Here is a 17,539-nt window from a genome sequence, read left to right as displayed (position 1 = left end):
CGGCCCCTCACTGGTTAGATTCAGTGAAACATTTTTGGCGCAAATGTGACAGCGGTGATGTGTTCTTCTCAGGGCACCATTTCAGGATGCCCATGCCCATTTGCCTTTGGTTCAATGTTCAGTTTGATCACTTAGGATCTCAGCCCTGTTTTTTGAAATGGAAAGTTATCTCGGCCCTCCTTTCTGACTTCCCGGAGAGATCACCTTCTCGAGGGAATAATAGCACATCTGATCTCACTTTAACGTATTTTGCCTCCAGTTACTATTGTTATACTTGTGATTTCACTCCAACTGCACTGCTTTGTGATAAATAAAAATGAATAATTAAGCTCCCCACCCCACACTTTTTCATTAGGGTTGGGTAGGTTCTTTCTCTGGTTCTAACACACACTGACTGTACGTCCACGTCTTCATCTACCTGTCTTCTCCACCTAGTAGGGTCTGAGCACATCAGACAAGACACGACACAGAGCAGTAGGAACCTGGGAAGTGAATCCCAGGTTCACGTGTAGACACCGGCAGCCCTTGTTCTTCCTCAGACCCCTTCTGCTCTCTCATCTTTGGCCAAGGCAGTGCTCTCAGATCGGGTGGGGCTCCTGGGCCCTGGCTGTTTCAGATCTGAGACAAGCCCATAGAAGATTTATTTCCAGCAAACCCTTTGGCGGGCACAGCTGCAGGGATTGGGGTGCAGCCCTGGTACCCCTGCAGCTGCCCCCCACCCCATCCCCAGAGGCCTCAGCTTTGCCTTTGCAGGGAGCATCTCAGCTTCTGCTCCCCTCCTGGAAACCCCTGGCTAAGTCTTCCTCGGCCTCTGAGTTAGGACTCACCACTTTGGTACTTTCAAAAGATAAAAACAAGAGAGAGATGGAGATTTGGAGTCTGGGAGGGAGGCATCCTTGCACTTGAAGGTTTGGCTGGCGACAGCAATAGCATTTCTTGAGTTCAGCACTTTCCTGCAACACAGGAACGTGTGTTAGCGTTTTCCTTCCACTCCTGCAAGGCATCTCTCCACTTACCTGGGGTGCACTTTCTTTTGGGGCCCGAGGAGTAGGGAACTTTGTCTCTGTTCCCTGCTGGATTTCCATTTGGGCTCTCTTGTATGACTCAGGATTTATCCACCTCCCCCAGCTAATGGCCACAGCAGGAAGCCACAAACCGAGGCTGACGGTTGGGGCCTTCCTTTCGGACCAGGGATCCCAGCTCTCAAAGTACTTACTGACTTAGCGACAGGTTACACCCCCATCCCTGTCGGTTTCCCTCGTGCCTCCACTTTAAACAGTTTCTGATTGACTCCTGTTTTGTATGTTAGAGCGGATTTGGCCCAAGGATCTGGAGAATGTTTTACCGAGCATTCTGTTGCCATTTGCCTTTTGTTGTTGTTGTCTTTGGTTCTGGTTTTTTTGTTTTTTTTTTTTTGCGGTACGCGGGCCTCTCACTGTTGTGGCCTCTCCCGTTGCGGAGCACAGGCTCCGGACGCGCAGGCTCAGCAGCCATGGCTCACGGGCCCAGCCGCTCCGCGGCCCAGACCGGGGCGCGAACCCGTGTCCCCTGCATCGGCAGGCGGACTCTCAACCACTGCGCCACCAGGGAAGCCCGCGGTTCTGGTTTTTGAGGTAACAGAAATAACTTTGGGATATATAGGATGGGATCCCCCTGAGTGATTCTGGGCAAATCACTTAACACATTCCAGGGCCCAGTTCCCTCTTGTGGGAGGGGAGGTGACGTTTGACAAAACACTCTTCAGGCTTCCTTGCAGTTCGCTGCTGTGATAGTTTTATTCTATGACCCGAAGATGAAGCTGGTTCCCTTCTCTCAGATGGAATTTTTGCCGAGGCTGGGGAAGCATTTCATTCCTCTGGTTTTAGAAATGTCACTTTCACACAGATCGAGGGTGACCAAGTTCTCCTAACGTGAATGGCAAGAGTGATGTCTTTTTCTTGCATCCTTCTCTAACCAGTACTTTGGGTTTGTGCTGTACCGAACAACACTTCCTCAAGACTGCAGCGACCCAACACCCCTCTCTTCGCCCTTCAATGGCGTCCATGATCGGGCCTACGTCTCTGTGGATGGGGTAAGAATTCTCTCTGTACTTGTGGGTCTGCCCCCACGGGAGAGGGGGTTTGTGGGTTGCACTTGGTAACATGACAGTCAAGGCCGTTGCTGCCTTTCCATCCTCAGGCTCTACCCCTCCTCGTGATGCCCCTTAGCTCCGCCCCTTGCTTGCTGAGGTAGCCTCACCTGTGCTCTGTCTACCTGAGATACACCCCCTCACCCATCCGAACCGCAGGACTGTGCTTAAGGCCCCACCTCCTCGGAAAGCTCCCTGGTTGCCCCACATCCAGGGCCATCCCCTCTGATTGACCATGTGTGTCACCCATGTCTTCTTTGCTCCTGGAGGGCAGGGTCCGTTTGTACACCCCGGATGACTCATGTAACTGTGGGTCTTCATTACATGAGAAATTATATTCTGTCGGCTTGTTCCTGATAATTAGAGCAAAAAGACACAAAGGCTTTGGTTTTGTAGCAAAGTAAAGATAACATTTTAGGATTTCCCTTCCTCTCACTGAAACAATCATGTGAAAAAAAACACACGAAGAGATTTTTCCTAACCAAGAAAACTTGTTCAGAAAATTTTAAATGAAAGTATTTCCATTCTGTTGTCATTCACGGCTTTAATTTCAGCGGCAGCAAGTGTCTAAGACATTATGTGCATACTGGCAGCAGTTCCTAAAATTTCAATCTGGGGGTTGTCTTAGTGAATTACGGTCATTTTTTTTTTTAATCTTGCATTTAACAAAACTAGGAATATGTTGCTGCTAAAATACCTGTTGTTTCCCCTCATTTTATTATTTCATCTTTGTGGTTAATGCATCATGTCAGGTATCTTGAAGTGAGACTATTCCACCTAACTCACTGATTTTATCTCGTTTGTCTGATTTTGTCTCCTCTCTCCATGTTGTTTAGAAGCTACTTTTTGTGACTGCCTTTTTGCTGTGAGAACGTGAAGAGGTTCCTGTACTAGGAATCTTCCCCTGGAATTTTTGCCTCTATCCCCTTTCTGTTAAAAATACATACACGGGCTACTCAACACTCTGTTATAACCTATATGGGAAAAGAATATGAAAAAGAATACATACGTTTGTATGTATAACTGAACCACTTTGCTGTACACCTAAAACGAACACAATGTTGTAAATCAACTACACCCCAATACAAAATAAAAATTTAATTTAAAAAATAAAAAATAAAGGACTTTCCTGGTGGTCCAGTGGTTAGGACTCCGAGCTTCCACTGCAGCAGGCGCAGGTTCGATCCCTGGTCAGGGAACCAAGATCCCACATGCCGTGCAGTGGGGCCAAAATATTAAAAAAATAATAATAAGATAAAAATAAAAAATAATAATAAATACAAAATTTAAAAATAGAAATAGATGCACAACAAAACATCCCAGAGCTAAGGAAACCAGCCTTGCCCCTTCCTTGCTGGGAGCTGAGTCTGCTGACCTTCTTGTGTAGAAAGCAGTGATTTCTGGAACGTGGGCATCTGGCCAGTAACTTGGGCAAAGGAGCCATCAGAGCATTTCCTCCCAAGTCTGGCGACACTTCCAGGCAGGAAAACGAGTGCTGAACTAACTGAGCGGGCTGCCTCTCTGCTGACCCTCCCACCCTAGTTAACTCTCATTTGGCATTGAACTGACAGGTCCCCCATGGAGTCCTTGAGCGAAATATTGTGATCACCCTGAACATAACAGGGAAAGCTGGAGCCACCCTGGACCTCCTGGTGGAGAACATGGGGCGTGTGAACTACGGCAATTCTATCAACGATTTTAAGGTAGGCGTAGCTTCCCTGTAGGAGTGAGGTTCAAAGGTTGACCTGTGCCTAAGCCACTAGGGAAGTTTCTGTAAATGCATTTAAAAACTCTCCCACATACACTCTTTACCTCCAGCCCTGTTCACATAGAAGTAATTTTTAAAAGCACACCCACCTTTCCGTATTTGATGAGTGAACCTACCCTGATTTGTTTTGCAACCTAGAAGTTGGGTTATTTTGAAGAACTGTTTTCCTCTGCAGGTGATGAGAAAGTTGAGCTTTGCAAACAGAAGCCTTCCTTTGCGTTTGAATTCAGTCATCCTTTAGTAAGAAACAGGAGGAGAAAGCCACTGCACCATGCTTTTCCTTTGCTTAAAAAACCCACTGAGGTCGCAAAAGGCACTCCCTTGCCAACAAAGCCAGCTTAGCATTCGGTCTGCTCTGTTTTATGGATGTGGATGAACCAGGACAAACTCTTGAATTGCAGAGAACCTTCCCCTTGGTGCACTGCCTCTCACTTCTGTTGGTTAGTCTGTGCCTAGGTGTCTAGTGCAAATACATTTTTCTAATGTACATTTTGAGAGCATTATTCAGCAAACATTTGTGCAGTTCATAGTCTGTGCACATGCTCCGTGAGGCGCTTTGGGGGATGCAAGGATGTTGAGATATGGACGACCCCGTGGGTAGCTCACCATCTGCTAGAGGAGGGAAGTCTTCACTGAGGGAATGATGGTACCACCCACTCTAGGAGAGGACAGGTGTCTGGGGCTATTTCCTGACCCTCCTGGTGACACCTCGGAGGCAAGGCAGTGACACTCTTAGGGAATAGCTATACAGGGGCCACTTTTGTCTCCAGTAGAAATGTCCCTGTTACAGTCCTTGTGCTCAGGCTGTAATTAGTGGCCTTCCTGCTTGGCTGTCACAGGCCATGCTGACCTATAGAGTGATGGGGACTCTTATGAGGTGTCTAAGTCCCCAGGACCTGGCACCCAGCTGCCTTGTTAATGCCTATTGAATTACTAATTGGACAATTGAGGCTTGATATTGAGAAGTGTCCTGGGACTAATTTGGGATCCCACTGGGTTGGAGAAGTTCCCCTCATAAAAGGCTGGGAAGAGGGACTTCCCTGGTGGCACAGTGGTTAAGAACCTGCCTGCCAATGCAGAGGACACAGGTTCGAGCCCTGATCCGGGAAGATCCCACATGCTGTGGACCAACTTACCCGTGCACCACAACTGCTGAGCCTGCGCTCTAGAGCCCGCGAGCCACAACTACTGAGCCCACGTGCCACAACTACTGAGCCCACGTGCCACAACTACTGAAGCCCATGCACCTAGAGCCCGTGCTTCGCAATAAGAGAAGCCACCACAGTGAGAAGCCTGCACACCACAATGAAAAGTAGCCCCCGCTCCCTGCAACTAGAGAGAGCCTGTGCACAGCAATGAAGACCCAACACAGCCAATAATTAATTAATTTTTTAAAAGGCTGGGAAGAGAAAGCCAGATAAACCATGAGCAAAGGCTTCGATGCAGTGGCTGGTGTCTTGGACACCCCAGGCCCCTGCCCCTGCTGGACAAATAGAGCAACTTCAGAATGTGAGTCTGAGGCTCCCTATCATCATCACGGCCCTTTCTATCCTTTTACAGTGGGCTGGATGTTCTTTTGCATCCCCCCCTCCACTCACTCTCTCATCCTCAAATTCCATCATTTCCTCCATTCTAGCAGTGTCTCTGAACCAAACACTGAAGATTGGGGATTTGGGATCAAAAGCTCTGGCCTCAAGCCAGATCTGTCCCTTTGATGTACACACCGTTTGAGTCTGCATATACTGTTTGTGTTTCATATCCCAGTTTGCTTTTCCCAGGAATTCAGGGCTGGAACACAGAGTCACTTCAAGCCAACCTCCACCCCCACCCCCAGCTCATTGCTCTGTTTCTCCTTTACAGGGTCTTATTTCTAACCTGACTCTTGATTCCAATATCCTCACCAACTGGGAGATCTTCCCACTGGACATGGAGGATGCAGTACGCAGCCATCTGGGGACCTGGGATGGCCATGACAGCGGCTGTGCCCACAGCCCATCTGACTACACACTCCCGGCCTTTTATGTGGCTAATTTCTCTATTCCCAGTGGGATCCCAGACTTGCCCCAGGACACCTTTATCCAGTTTTCCGGATGGACCAAGGTATGTGTCTTCATGGGAAGTGTTTGAATTCAGGCCTCAGACATCTGGTTTTCAGTCTCTGATTGAGAATCAAAAAGAGCTGCTAATGGGATGCTGTGTGAGTCTGAGAGTGGAGGGTTTTCTTTGGAAGTTTACCCATTTCTCAGGAGCAGGACCATGGCAGATCTTTGAAGATGCAATGGTCAGCATGAAGGTACACCATCTACCCCATTTTCATTGACTGACAACTTCCTTTAGAAACTTCCTCCTTCCTCTAAGAAAAATCATAGTCCCCTTGGAAAGTGCCTAGGAGGAGCCCTTCTTCTTTATCCTGAAGAAAATCTGGCCCAGGCAAAGGGGTGAATATCTGGGGCACCTGCTTTCTCTTGTTCATGCCTAACTCTATACTCTCAGAACACCCCCACCTCCGTGTGAAAGTGCCCCTGTGCCCTGGGGGCATCCACCACTGTCTGTACGATCCTCAGCTCTCCCTTGGCCACTTTACTGCCTGCTCACTCTCCTTTATTCTTTGAAGACATCAGCATGTCTTCTTTCACCATTGTCTTCTCCACTTCCAAGTCCTGTTTTCATCCTAGATGCCCTTATCATGACTCAGTTATTCGTTCAACAAATATCTAGTGGCCACTGTTACCAAGAGTGGGTCCAGTTGCTTGCTGCTCTAAAGCCAAATAAAGAGGCAAGGTTGGTGGAAAGGATAGTTTGCTTTATTTTGGTTGCCAGCAATTGGGGGTGGGGAGGACAGACTCCTGCCCAAAGGCTGACTCCCCCCTGCCCCCAATCGGCAGGCAAGAGCTTTTATAGGTGGACGGAGGGGGCTACATATAGAAACAGCACAGTCAGCCTGACAGTCATATTGAAATTGGTCCTGCGGTGGTCTGACCACCTTCATCTTGATTGTTTTACGTACAGTTAATCTTCAGCTCCAGGGTCAGTTTGTTACCATTTCCTTGAGGCCAATTCTCTGAATTGTGGCAGCTTATGTGATGGCTACAGTCTGGTCCTCGTGTAGTTAACTTCTTCCACCTGGTGGGGGTTTCAGTATCTATAAGACAGCTCACAGAACATGGCTCGGAATATTATCTATAGCCCTTGAGGAGGAATTAAAGTCCTTGACTTTGCTTAATGACTAAACTATTAATGTTTTGTTCTATTTGATTGTTTTCCTTTGCTTCTGTATTTTCCCACTTCTCTCATTAAACCTATCCTTTGGCTAAAGTTTTTCTACAAGACAAAAGGCAGGTGGAGGACATGGGGGGGGTGGTGGGAAAGGACAATAGGGTCCTGCTCCATTTCAATCCTCCCTTTCCTTTGATACTCCCCAATCTTGATGAGGGACAGGTATAGAACAAGAAAGGGAATAAAGTTTTGGATAGAGAGATTAATCATAAACTTGGCAGAGGAACTTGGTTTTAGTTCCATTTCTGTTCCAATTTCCCCCAAATCTTTGAGGGAATGGGGTGACAACTGTTCTGGCTACTTCCTGCTGAAATGGGGCCTAGCCCTGCCTAATTTGGGGAGTGGACACAGAGTTGGAAATAATTTCGTGTTCCAAGCTTAGCATCAATATTTTGTATTATGAAAACATTGCCTCTGTCTTTGATTGCCTTGTCATAGTACCTGGACAAACATTTGAAAATTAGTAGACATATTGCAATGAGGATAATAATCAAAATGTTTTTTTTTAAAGATCAGCTTTTTAAATAAATTTATTCATTTTATTTATTTACTTTTGGCTGCTTTGGTTCTTTGTTGCTGTGCACGGCTTTCTCTAGTTGCAGCAAGTGGGGGCTGCTCTTCGTTGCGGTGCGCAGGTTTCTTATTGCGGTGGCTTCTCTTGTGGCAGAGCACAGGCTCTAAGCGTGCAGGCTTCAGTAGTTGTGGCATGCGGGCTCAGTAGTTGTGGCTCGCAGGCTCCAGAGCACAGGCTCAGTAGTTGTGACCCACGGGCTTAGTTGCTCCGCGGCATGTGGGATCTTCCCAGACCAGGGCTCGAACCTGTGTCCCCTGCATTGGCAGGCAGATTCTTAACCACTGCACCACCAGGGAAGCCCCAAAACGTATTTTTGTACTATTCTCTGAATGTATTTTTTTCCTTAATGGTTAAAGTGGATGTACAGTGTATGTTTAATAGGCCATAAACAGGCTGTTTGGTTAGCCTGAAGTTCAAATTAAATCAGGTATAAGACAGAATGACTTCCCCATACCTCAATATGTGAAATTTCTTCTATCATTTTCCCCTTTCAATTGTAAATAGAAAACATTGATAATCAATGTATTTTTCCAAGTTGCCATAGTGGCTCAGTTGCCATAGTGGCTCAGTTGCCTACTCTGGGTCCATTCATGTCCCTCAGTGCTAGACCCACTTTTTGTTTATATATTTGTCTAGTCATCTACATTGGGGGAAAACTAATCAGACATAACAAACAAGTACAGAAAAGTCTGTTGATGGGGAAACAGTTTATAGGCTATACATTTTGTCAGTTATACCCAGTCGTCACACAAACATTGTACACGTGCTTTAAGCAGTAAACTTAAAGCCAGCAGTGATACACATCATTAGTAGTTATACTCTGTGACAACTTCATTAAACTTTTTTTTCCATCCTGAACATTGGGGTCAGAAGTATAGTTAGAAGAAAAACAGTAGCTTTCCATTAGAATTCTTCAAATTCCTTATCAATATTTCTCTCTGAGTTTCCTCAGGGGCCCTCTGGAAAACTCAAAATTAGATAGATAAAGAAACTTACAATCTGTTTTCAAAAGCAGCTCAATATTCCAGGAAAACTTTGTTCTCTTAACAGAGAGAAAACCAGATTCCCACCTTGTACCAGCTTACTGTTAATAACAAAATTCATTTACATAATTAAATTCAATCTAATCTTAATCGATCTTAACAACGTACAAAATTCTTTTCTCAAAATACCTTCTTTTACAAAAACAGGATACTTTCTGTATCCATATTAATTTGTCCCTTATTTTTTTCGCATCCAGAAGCAACCAGCTTTAGGACAAAATTATTCTCCTCTTATCCCTCAACAAAGATATCTCCAGGGAATTCCCTGGCAGTCCAGTGATTAGGACTCCACACTTCCACTGCGGGGGGCATAGGTTCGATCCCTGGTTGGAGAACTAAGATCCTGCGTGCCACATGGCATGGCCAAAGGAAAAAAAAAAACAGAAAACAAAAATATCTCCATTTTTTATATTTTCTCTTGCCAACAACACACATCCTACTTGCTTTACATACTGAAATGTTTCCCTTATCATTTTTACATATTACAATTTTTAACCCTTTAAAACCTTAATAAAACTAAGAAACAAGTAATTGAACTGTTATACCAGCATTTTCTGATTGGCAAACTTAAGAACGTATTCCATAACCTCTAAAAACATACATTTTTTTCATGCACAATTTCTCTTTAATGTGGTACCAGATGTATGTTTAATACACCTAAGTCCTCTTTCCTCTCCTTTTTTTTTCTTTTTTTTTTTGGCTTGAAGTTCTATTAATTAACCCAAGGCTGAAGTCTCAGGCAAAGTGAGCTGTGTTTGTATTTCAAGGATGTGTTAAGAGTTAACTTCAAACTTTCTCCTAAGCATATTTTTGTTCTCTCAGGGTCAGAATTCTGAGAAAAAAAAAAAGTATTTATCAAGCTAGCTTCCTCTAACTACATATACAAAAATAACCAGTTTTGGAATTTCAAAAGAATTTCATCTTAACCAATTTTTTTCGGAGTTTGAAGAATACTGTTGGTGGCCACACGGTGTTTTAAGAAATCATCTTTCTTTTTATTTAGTCACAGTGTCATAGCTAAAATCTTTCTAATGAACTGAACCTGAATTTCTCATTTTACAAAAGGCAACAAGAATACCAAAGACACAAATGGAATACACACTCACACACCAGAAGACAGAACTGTCACAGATCCTCTGAGAGAATGCCCAATACGGAGTCCCAAACAAACACTTTCCAACACAAACGGTCTTCAATGGTAGACACACATCAGAACCAATTGACAAAATGCCCAAATGACACTCAGTGCTCACATATGGTTCTCAACATCAGACACACATCAGAACCAATTGGCAAAATGCCCAAATAGCACCTCATGCTCAAAAGAGAAGTTTGCCCAGGTGCACACCAGTGAACTTACCTTGGTCTTGGAGCTCGTCAGCTCGTCCAGAGGCATCTTTCTGTTCCACCAAGGAAAAGCGTACGTTGGCAGCCAGCGGCGAGCAGGGGAGAAACAGGGAGGAGCCCCGAAACAAATGGTTTTGGCAGCTGCTAGGAACACCCCGAAATCCCCCTCTCAGGGCCAGCGAACCATGAACAGTGGGCTCCTTGCAGCCATCCCAGTGCATCGTCATGGTGGCAGCTGTGCTGGAGAAAACTCCAAGGAGCCAGATATTGTGAGAGTGCAGCTTCACATTGGGAGCCAAAATCTGTTAGCAAAGGTGGGCCCAGCTGCTCACTGCTCAAAAGCCAATAAAGAGGCAAGGTTGGTGGAAAGGAAAGTTTACTTTATTTCCAAGGCTGGCAAGTGGTGGGGAGGGCAGACTCCTGTCCAAAGCCGACTTCCCCCACACTCCAACTGACAATCAGGGGGCAAGAGCTTTTATAGGTGGACGGAGGGGGCTACATATAGAAACAGCACAGTCAGCTCTGACAGTTGTCTTGAAATTGGTCCTGTGGTGGTCTGACCACCATCATCTTGATTGTTTTAATTTTAAGTACAGTTAATCTTCAGCTCCAGGGTCGCTTTGTAACCATTTCCTTGAGGCCAATTCTCTGAATTGTGGCAGCTTATGTGATGGCTACAGTCTGGTCCTCGTGTAGTTAACCTCTTCCATCTGGTGGAGATTTCAGTATCTATAAGACAGCTCACAGGACATGGCTTAGAATATTATCTATAACCCTTGAGGAGGAACTAAAGGTCCTTTCTTTAACATTTTTTTAAGATTTATTTATTATTTTTTAATTTATTTTTGGCTTGTGTTGGGTCTTAGTTGCAGTGCACAGGCTCTTCCTTGCTGCACGTGGGCTTCTGTCTAGTTGTGGCGCGCAGGCTCCAAGGCACGTGGGCTCTGTAGTTTGTGGCACACAGGCTCTCTAGTTGAGGCAAGTGAGCTCAGTAGTTGTGGCGCGTGGGCTTATTTGCCCTGTGGCATGTGGGATTTTAGTTCCCTGACAGATATCGAACCCGCTTCCCCTGCATTGTAAGGCGGATTCCTTACCGTTAGACCACCAGGGAAGTCCCAAACTAAAGGTCCTTGATTTTGCTTAATGACTAAACTATTATTGTTTTGTCCTATTTGATTGTTTTCCTTTGCTTCTGTATTTTTCTCACTTCTCTGATTAACCTTATCCTTTGGCTAAAATTTTTCTAGAGACAAAAGGCAGGCTGAGGACATGGTGGGGAAGGACCATAGGGTCTTGCTCCATTTCACTACTGTGTGCCCAAACTTTGTGCCAGGTGCTAATTATACAATAATGAATAGAACCAGATATGGTTCTTGCCCTCATGGAACTTAAAGTCTTGTTGGGGCAGCCAACCCAAATCATATAATCACCCAAATTAAATGATAGAACTGCAGCTGCAATGGGTGCTAAGAAGAAATATGGAGGTTGATAATAATTGGGCATTTGACCTTGTCAAGGAGGTCAGGGAAGCCTTACCTGGGATCATGATGCTTGACAGAGGTAGGAGTGTTGAATAGGAATTAACGTGGCAGAAAGGGGAGGGAAACATGCTCCAGGCAGAGGAGACAGCATGTGCAAAGGCCATGTGGTTAGAGGGGAAAGTGGCCAGTGTGAGGAACTGATAAAGACTGAAATGTATGGAACACAGAGAAAAGGGAGTGTGGTTCAGAGAAGAGGCTAGAAAGTGGGTAGAGACCAGATCAGGACAGGCCAATTAAACCGTATTAAGGTTTGGTCTTTCTGTTGAGAATCACTGAAGCAGCAGAGAGACATGGCATGATTGTGATGTGATGAGCCTCTGTGACCCCAGGATAGGTTGGTTGAGGGTGCATGTGGATTCAGGGAAACTGTCTAGGAGGCTGGACCATAGTTTCATTGAGAGACTAAAGTTAAATCAATAAGATGTAATGACAGATCGGATATAGGGATTTAAAAAGAAGGATGTATCAGATGACTCTGAGGTTCTAGGCTTGCAGCTGGGCAGATGGTACCATTTACTGAAAGAAGAAATTTCAGAAGAGGACTTGGGCTGGAAGAGCAAAATCATGAGTCTGGATGTGGACAGCTGAGTTAGAGATGCCTTGGAGAACAGTGGAGAGAAGGAGGCTGTTGGATTTATGGGTGGGGATTCAGAGGAGGGATCTGGGCTGGGAACATACATATGAGATCATTTGTGTATGGATGGTTGTTGAAGACATGGAATAAGGAGAGAGGATGAAGAAGGAAGAAAGCAAGACCTCAGACTGATCTTTGAGAGACACAAGCATGACAGAAAGTGAGGAGGAGAGACCAAAAAATGAGAGGAGAACAACATTTATGCTGCCAAGAGGACAAGTGAGATGAAGACAGAAGCATCTCTGCTGGATTTAGCACCAGGGGGTCATGGGGACCCTCAGTAAGGGCTAAGCCAGCAGAGTGAAGCATTGCAAGCCAGATGGCCTTCTACTGAGGAGTGTAGGGGGAGGACATGAACACATGAATAAATACGGATACTTGAAGATAAACATTCTTCTTGAGAAGTTTAACTCTGAAGGAGAAGAAGAAAAAAATACTGGAAAAAAAGCTGGAAGAGACGAGGCACATGGCATGTGTTTAATAAATGCCCTTTTATAATGTTTGCTTTTTACATGTTTATGGACATATATTTTCATTATGTTTGAAATATTTTCTAATTTCCCTTATTATCTCTTTGAACCATGGATTATTTAGAAGTGTGTTGTTTAATTTTCATATATTTGTGCGTTTTTTAAAGCATATCTTATTTTTGATTTCTAATTTAATTCCTCTATAAAACTTCTGGAAGAAGGAGGAAAATCTTCATGATCTTGGGTGAGGCAAAGATGTCTTATATTTGACACCTAATACATGATCCTTAAAGGAAAAAATGGATAAATTGGACTTCATCAAAATTGAAAATGTTGGGCTTCCCTGGTGGCGCAGTGGTTGAGAGTCCGCCTGCCGATGCAGAGGACGCGGGTTCGTGCCCTGGTCCGGGAAGATCCCACATGCCGCGGAGCGGCTGGGCTCCTGAGCCATGGCCGCTGAGCCTGCGCGTCCGGAGCCTGTGCTCCGCAACGGGAGAGGCCACAACAGTGAGAGGCCCACGTACCGCAAAAAAAAAAAAAAAAAAATTGAAAATGTTTTCCCTTCAAAAAACATTATTAAGAAAATGAAAATCCAAGCCACAGACTGGCAGAAAATGTTTTCAAATCATATATCTGAAAAAGGACTTGATTTTAGAATATATAAAAATTCGTATAACTCAATAATAGGAAGACAACCAACCCAATCAAAAAATGGGCAAAGGACTTACATGGATAGTTCAACAAAGAAGATATACAAATGGCTGATAAGTACATGAAAAGATGCTTAATATTCAACATCATTAAGGAAGTACAAATCAACCACAATGAAATACCACTTTATACCCACTAGAATTGCTATAATAATGAAAGATGGACAAGAACAAATGTTGACAAGGATGTAGAGAAATGGGAAACCTCCTACATTGCTAGTGGAAATGTAAAATGGTACAAACACTTTGGAACACAGTGTGACAGCTTCTTCAAGGGTTAAATATAAAACTACCGTAGGATTCATCAATTCTGCTCCTAGGTAGAGACATAAAACATATGTGCACACAAAGACTTACATGCAAATATTCATAGTAGCATTATCAAAATAACCAAGAATTGGAAATAATTCAAAATGTCCATCAACCGATGAATGGATAAATAAACTGTGCAATATTCATACAATGGAATGGTATTCCACAGTAACAAGGAGCAGACTACTGATACAGGCTACAACATGGATGAATCTGAAAAGCATTATGCTAAGTAAAAGAAGCCATCACAGAAGGCCACATATCGTATGATCCCATTTGCATGAATCGGTTCAGAAAAGGCAAATCTGTAGAGACAGAAAGTAAGTGAATGGTCACCTACGACTGAGGGTGGGAATAGAGAAGGACTGCAGATGGGTATGGGATTTCTTTTTGGGGTGGCGGAAATGTCCCAAAATTAAATTGTGGTGATGGTTGCAAAATCTTCTTAAGTTTATTGAGACTTGGTTTATGGCTGAAGCATATTGTATTTCTTTTTTTTTTTTAATTAATTTATTTATTTATGGCTGTGTTGGGTCTTTGTTGCTGTGCACGGGCTTTCTCTAGTTGCGGTGAGCGGGGGCTACTCTTCATTGCAGTGTGCCGGCTTCTCACTGCGGTGGCTTCTCTTGTTGAGGAGCACAGGCTCTAGGAGTGTGGGCTTCAGTAGCTGTGGCACACAGGCTCAGTAGTTGTGGCTCACGAGCTCTAGAGCGCCGGCTCAGTAGTTGTGGCGCACGGGCTTAGTTGCTCCGTGGCATGTGGGATCTTCCCGGACCAGGGCTCGAACCCGCGTCCCCTGCATTGGCAGGCGGATTCTTAACCACTGCGCCACCAGGGAAGCCCCCATATTGTATTTCTTGATGAATATAACTCCGGAATTTTAAGCTCTACCATCCTCTCTCTGGCCACATATTTCTATCCCTCAAACTCTCATGCCTCCCAAGCCTACTCTTGGATCTTATGGATGACCTGAAGCTCCACCATTAAGGCCGCAGTTCTTCCCTATCCTGCGTAGACATCACCACCATTTTTTTTTTTTTTTTCCGGTACGCGGGCCTCTCACTGCTGTGGCCTCTCCCGTTGCGGAGCACAGGCTCCGGACGCGCAGGCTCAGCGGCCATGGCTCACGGGCCCAACTGCTCCGTGGCACGTGGGATCTTCCCGGACCGGGGCACGAACCCGTGTCCCCTGCATCGGCAGGCAGACTCTCAACCACTGCGCCACCAGGGAAGCCCAACCACCATTTTTTTAAGGGCCATCAATGCACTGACCCCCTTGCCCTTCCACTCTGTCTCCTTGATCATCCTCCACTGGGAGTGGGTCCACCATTGGCCTCCGCTGGTTCACCAGTAACTGAGCAGCCCTGGGGGAGCCACTCTGGCACATTTGTCAGGGCCACGTTCCCCTCACTCTCTCCAAACTCTGGAGGTCCCAAGTTGCCCAGCAGTCCTGGGCCTCTCTCTTCCCTGTCCCCAGCTGGCCTTTATGACCCTCATCATCCCCCTTAAACCACCTTCCTCTTCCCCACCCCCTCCGCTGAGGACTCACCCTCCTTGACACTATCAGGTGGGGCTCCTTTGTTCCTCAGCTTCCTGTCAGACTTACCTCTCCGCCTCCACCCTCGCTTCCTGCCCAGCGGCCTCTAGGAGGAAGTCTAAGCTCCAAATCCCCCTCCCACCTCTTTCCTCCAAGCCGAGGTCCCGTTCTCTTTCTCCTGCTGCATTTTGTCAGCCTTTCTGTCTTCTCTGCCAACTCTCCTGTTCCAGCCCAGAAGCGATATCCAGGGCCTCTGCGACCCAGAAACAAAACAAAGCCCTCCCCGGATCTTCCCACTGGAGCACAAGCAGGCTCGTTCTTGTTCTCGTGCTCCCTGCCCACCCCCGGTCCTTCCCCCCTTTTCCTCTTGGTGTCCTCTGTTCACGCTTTTTCATTCCCTCCCTCTGCCCACCGGGTCTTCACGACGTCAGGACTGGCATTAACTCCTCTCTGAAACCTTCCTAGACCCTTAGTCTCCCTTGATCCACCTCGTGCCCCGCCTGGACTCAGCTCCGTGACGTTTCATCACTCAGGCTGGCACCCTGGTTTCACCCACTGAGTCATAAGTTTCACGAGGGGCATTTCTTTAAGTGCCCAGTTTATTCTGTGTCCTCCCTGGGCCCGGCTGCTCTGTAACTGCTTTCAGGTGGAAAGGGGGAACTGCCTGTGTTGCTGGGTCCCTTGAAAGAAAGCACGTGAGAGGAGTGTAGGCCCTTGGGTGGTCCTGTTGGTGAAGAGGGGCTTGGCTGGCGCTCTGGGTACAGGGCCAAGGCCAATGAGAAGACCCAGCACAAACCATTGCTCACCAGGTGGTGTCAGTTTAGTGCCTTTAAGAGAAACAACCTTCAGGAGATGCAAAGTAGAAAGAGAACATTATCTGTCACAGGGGTTATGAACAGGGCTAGGGGGCTCAGATGGAGCTTGAAACACACCTGAAGGATGGATGGTCCTTCATCGGAATTGGAGGCTTTGTCAAGGAGGGAATTTCAGGTGAAAGAACAGTAGATGCAAAAATGAAGAAATGGGGCCTCCCTGGTGGCGCAATGGTTGAGAGTCCACCTGCCGATGCAGGGGACACGGGTTCGTGCCCCGGTCCGGGAGGATCCCACGTGCCGCGGAGCGGCTGGGCCCGTGAGCCATGGCCGCTGGGCCTGCATATCCGGAGCCTGTGCTCCGCAGCAGGAGAGGCCACAGCGGTGAGAGGCCCACATACCACAAAAAAAAAAAAAAAAATTTTAATTAAAAAAATTTTAAAATAAGGAAATGGAGAAGCATAGGATGTTTTTGAGGTCAAGGGGTTTTGCCTTGGCCAGGTCATATAGAAGTGTCACACCCAGGAGTTACTGACCCAGGAGTTTTGCTCGGCACTTAAGAGACACTATCTTCCTAATCATCAAAGGAGGCCCCTGTGGTAGGATGTCCTGATAGTGTCTCCAGTTTGCAGATGAGCAGGTAGAGCCTCAGAGACCTCAGTATCGTGTGTGAGGTACAGACATGGTGGTGGAAAGGCTCCCCAGCCCCAGGTCTGTCTGACTTGAAGGCCCACACGAAAAGGCAGGCAGCATGTACGGGGCCTCGAGGGCCAGCTGGGAGATTGTGCTAATTATCCAGGCAGAAGCTCTTTACTTACTTAGTCAGTCTGATGGATTTTCTGCACCGTCATGCTTGAAAAGTACGTGTACACACAATATTTATGAATGTGTCAAGGGGTTTGGAACCCCAGAAGCCCATCTAATTTATATGTCCGATCAAAAATGAGTACACAGGGCTTCCCTGGTGGCACAGTGGTTGAGGGTCCGCCTGCCGATGCAGGGGACGCGGGTTCGTGCCCCGGTCCGGGAAGATCCCACATGCCGCAGAGCGGCTGGGCCCGTGAGTCATGGCCGCTGAGCCTGCGTGTCCGGAGCCTGCGCCCTGCAGCGGGAGAGGCCACAGCAGTGAGAGGTCCGCGTACCGCAAAAAAAAAAAAAAATGAGTACACAAATGTTCACAGCAGTAGTATCCAAAATTATCCAAAATCAACCAAAAGTTCAAAAAACCCAAATGCCCATCAGCTAATGAATGCATAAACAAAATCTGGTCTACTCACATAATGGAAAATTATTTGGCAATGAAAATAAATAAATAAATAAATAAATAAAATACTTATCGATGTTACAACATGGATGAGCCTTGAAAACATGTGCAGTGAAAAAAGCTA

The 17,539-nt window shown here is 46.0% G+C and overlaps 1 protein-coding gene across 3 annotated transcripts in view; it reads left to right on the top strand.

The window, feature by feature from the left end:
* The window catches only part of GLB1 (galactosidase beta 1), a 90,612-nt gene that overhangs the window by 62,453 nt on the left and 10,620 nt on the right, over positions 1 to 17,539 (top strand). For all 3 annotated transcript variants that reach the window (XM_079932964.1, XM_079932963.1, XM_079932962.1), the window contains 3 exons: positions 1,958 to 2,071; positions 3,700 to 3,831; positions 5,757 to 5,996. In XM_079932964.1, the coding sequence (XP_079789090.1) occupies positions 1,958 to 2,071; positions 3,700 to 3,831; positions 5,757 to 5,996 (486 nt within the window). The remainder of the gene's footprint in view (positions 1 to 1,957; positions 2,072 to 3,699; positions 3,832 to 5,756; positions 5,997 to 17,539) is intronic.

This window comes from Stenella coeruleoalba (assembly GCF_951394435.1).
Source record: "Stenella coeruleoalba genome assembly, chromosome: 10".
Classification (NCBI taxonomy): Eukaryota; Metazoa; Chordata; class Mammalia; order Artiodactyla; family Delphinidae; genus Stenella; species Stenella coeruleoalba.
Note: the sequence above shows the minus strand (reverse complement) of the source record. Positions and strands in the feature narration are given on the sequence as shown.